The following is a 3,604-nucleotide window of genomic DNA, read 5'->3' as shown; positions in this document are numbered from 1 at the left end:
GGACAGGAGGTGGGGGCTGGGGCTGTCTGCTCCCCACTGCAGCCCGCCCCTCCCCCAGGCTGGGCCCCGCATCTCCCCTGCCTGGGCCCCCCACCCCTCACCAGACCCGCCTCAGAGCCCTGGGAGCCTGGGGTCCCCGCATTTCTGCCTGAGTGCCACCCCCGACAGCCCATCCTTGAGAATATGAGGGAAGGAGACGGTGAGAGACTCGGAGCGGCCCTGGGGCGGGCTGCACCCCCTCTGAAACGAGACACTTTCGTGACTTACCAGGTACTGAGGAGGGCCCTGTGGTTGGGGGGCTGGAGTGCCCAGATGATCCTGGGAATAAGGGCAAGAAGAGGGTGAGGGGCTGGGGCTGCCCTGGAGTCCCCTCCTCTGCTCAAACTCTCCTCCTTCTGCCCTGTGGCCTCCCTAAGGCCGTCCCTCCTCCCACCTGCACCTTCTGGACCTCAGGTGACAGGAGCGAGAGTGGGGCCCCTGGGAGGACCCCTGTTGGCCTCCTGCCCTCTGAGGGGTGAACCCCTCTGGCTGAGCCTCCCCTAGAACCCCCTCACCCCATCCCAGCCCAGAGCTCTCCTGGGGCAGCGCCCTGAGCTGACCCTTCGAGCTCAGAGAGGACAGGGTCAGGGGTCCTCACCTGAGACCACGAGCTCCAGGGGGTCACTGGGCAGTGACAACAGGTAGGGGGAGGTGCTGAGTGAGCTGTAGCACCTGTAGGTGCCCCTGTGGGCTGAGGTGACAGGACTCATGGAGAATTCAGCCTGGTACCTTCGAGCTTTGTACTTTGATCTTTGACGCAGGGGGGGATCGGCTGCCCCCTCCTTGGTCAGAAGGAAAGTGTCCATCCTCCTCGATGACTGACACAGCAAGGTCACGTCCTCTCCCGAGGCCACCATGGGGCCTGGCTGTGCCGAGAGGGAGGGTGTGTCAGGGAGCTGTCCTAGAGAGTGGAAGGAGGGGTGGGTGGTGGTCTGAGCTGAGACCTCCCCAGGGCCTGTCTCTGAGGACCCTCAGTGTCTCTGTCCGTCTCTGTGATCTCTCAGCCTCTCCCTCCCCACCCAACCCTGTCTCTCTGTCCCTCCCTCCCTGAGACCCCCACCCCTCATCTGGCCATCACCCCTTGGGGCTCCCCTGGCAGGGCCTGTGCAGAGTGTGGGTTCCTGACTGACCCTGCTGGGCTCCTCACCTGCGATCAGGATGTCCAGGGGGTCGCTGGGGGCCGACCACTCGGAGGAGAGGTTCTGTCCACCGTAGCATCTGTACTGGCCCCTGTGGGAGCGGCTCACAGGGCCCAGGGGGAATTCGGCCTGAGTCAGCCCAGCCTGGGGCTGCCGGCCAGGGCGCTGGGGGAGGCCATGTTCCCCCTCCTGGGACAGAGCAAATCTGTTGTAGCCGACATCAGAGCGACACTGGAGGATCAGGTTTTGTCCAGGGGCCAGGACAGGGCCTTGCGGGCTGAGCAGGGAGGGCTTCCTAGACGAACCTGGAGGGAAGGACACGCCGTGGGCTGCAGAGCTGGTTCCTCCCAACACCTCCCCTGTCCTGTCCTGACCCTGCAGGTCCCACTGTCTCTCACAGTCTGGGCATGTGGCCCCAGGAGCCGTTGTTCCCTCAACGCCCCTCCCACCTCAGGCTCCCCTGGAAGCAAGGCTCACAGTGATATTTTTGGGGTCTCAGAAATGAATGGGAGAGGATGAAATCCCTTTACCTGAGACCAGTAGCTCCAGGGGGTCACTGGGTTCCGACCACACCTGTGGGGAGTTCCTGTAATAGCCATAGCATCTGAACGTCCACCTGTGGCTGGGGGTCACGGGGCCCACAGGGAACAGGGCCTGGTACTGCCTGTAGGAGGATTGCTGAGAGTCCTGGGTCCAGGAGAGCTTGTTCCCTTCCTCGATCAGAATGAACCTGCCAAATCCCTCCTGTGAGCCACACTGGAGGGTCACTTTCCCTCCTGAGGTCACGACAGGGCTTGGCAGGGCTGAGAGGGTGGGTTTACTATGATAGAATCCTAGGAGAGAAGGAGGCAGCGTGTTCAATGGGGCTCACACCTCCCACATCACCCCCAGGGCTGGGCTGTGATAAGGAGACACCCCTGAGAGCAGAGCCTGGGGCTGGGACCCCCGAGTGTCCTCTCACCTGTCACCACCAGCTCCAGGGGGTCACTGGGCTCTGACCATCCATCAGGGCTGTAATAGTAACAGTGATATCGCCCTGCATAGTGCTCTGTCGTGGATGGGATGTTGAACTTGGCCTTGTCCCCAGGCTCCAGTGGTTTCTGTGTGTCCCAGGGCTCTTGTCTTCCCTCTTTATCCAGACGGTATTTCTCGGCACCCAGGGTCCCCTGACACCAGATGGTACCAGGGCTCCGCCAGGTGATCAGAGAATCTGGCTCAGCCCAGAGGGTGGGTTTGGGGAGGGTCCCTGGAAGGAAATCAGAGGCTGGGGCCCAAGACATCCCCACCCCTCAGATCCCAGCTCTCAGCCCAGGACCCTCCAGACGTCCCCATCAGTCAGCCCAGAACTGCTGTTCCCCATCCCCAGGTGCCCAGGGATGTCCCCTTGTCCCCAATGAGGAGGGACCTGGGACAGCTTGGAACAGACTCACCTGCCTGCCCGTGGGTCCTGGAGCTCAGACTCAGCCCTGGAAGAGAATTCACTGTGAGACATTTGTCCCCTGAAGCCTGAGCATGTCCTGTCCTTCCCGGGAGCCTCCTGAGCCCCTGGGGTCTCCTGCTAGAGCAGGGCCTGGACGTGGGGTGGGGTCCCTCCCAGACCAGGTCTCCACTCCTCTCTTCCCATCTCACCAAGGCAGAGCAGGGCCGTGAGGGTGGGGGTCATGGCGTCTCCTCCCACTGGCCCCGGCTGTGCAGATGGATGAGACCACGGTGCCCGCAGTACCGAAAAGCACACAGGGTGTGGCCACTTGGAGGAAGGTTCCTTCCCGTCATGAGGTTGTCACATCAGCAGCCCCACAGGAAAAGGAACTTTCTCAGAGCCTCGCTCTGGTTTCCCCAGGGCTGGGGTGTACACCAGGCTCTCTGGAGATATTTCAGACAGAAATGGGGTCTCCCCTGATCTGTGCCCGCTGTCTCCCTGGTCTTAACTCCTTCCTGCCAAGTATCAGCACATATTTATAGGATTTTGCCGTATGCCTGACCATGGAAATGCACCAGTGACCAAATAGAAGGAAAATTTGAGTGTGCAGAGACTAAGGCAGATACCCAGTGTGGTAGCTTCCTGTTGCTGCTCTAAGAAATTACTACAAGCTTAGAGGCTTAAGATAGCACAGATTTGTTGTCTTACAGTTCTGACTATCGGAGGTCCACAAGGCATCTCCTTGGGCTGTCGTCAGTTGTCATCAGGGCTGTGTTCCTTCTGGAAGCTCCAGGGAGAATCTGTTCTCTTACCTCCTCAAGCATCTGCAGGCTGCCTGCTCTCCTTCACTCTCATCCCCTTCCATCCTCAAAGCCAGCGGTGACGTTATTCCAGCCTCTGCTTCCATCTTCTCTTGTCTGATGTCACCCTCCTGCCTCCCTCTTTCACGCATAAGGCCCCTTGGGATCAATGGGGCCCACCTGGATAATCCAAGATGATCTTTTGG

At 60.5% G+C, this 3,604-nt stretch overlaps 1 protein-coding gene across 1 annotated transcript; it reads right to left on the bottom strand.

Moving 5' to 3' along the window:
• Positions 1-93: 93 nt before the first annotated feature.
• On the bottom strand, positions 94-2,841 carry LOC105809397 (leukocyte immunoglobulin-like receptor subfamily A member 6). Its single transcript, XM_012643193.1, has 7 exons — positions 2,808-2,841; positions 2,609-2,644; positions 2,140-2,424; positions 1,709-2,011; positions 1,187-1,483; positions 638-940; positions 94-318 (listed from the first exon to the last, which is right to left on the bottom strand). Exons 1-7 carry the CDS (start codon positions 2,839-2,841, stop codon positions 98-100), a joined length of 1,479 nt encoding a protein of 492 aa, XP_012498647.1. The 3' UTR covers positions 94-97.
• Between the last annotated feature and the right edge of the window lie 763 nt (positions 2,842-3,604).

This window comes from Propithecus coquereli, unplaced genomic scaffold (assembly GCF_000956105.1).
Source record: "Propithecus coquereli isolate 6110/MARCELLA unplaced genomic scaffold, Pcoq_1.0 Scaffold193, whole genome shotgun sequence".
Taxonomy (NCBI): Eukaryota; Metazoa; Chordata; class Mammalia; order Primates; family Indriidae; genus Propithecus; species Propithecus coquereli.
This window is presented reverse-complemented; position numbering and strand designations above follow the sequence as displayed.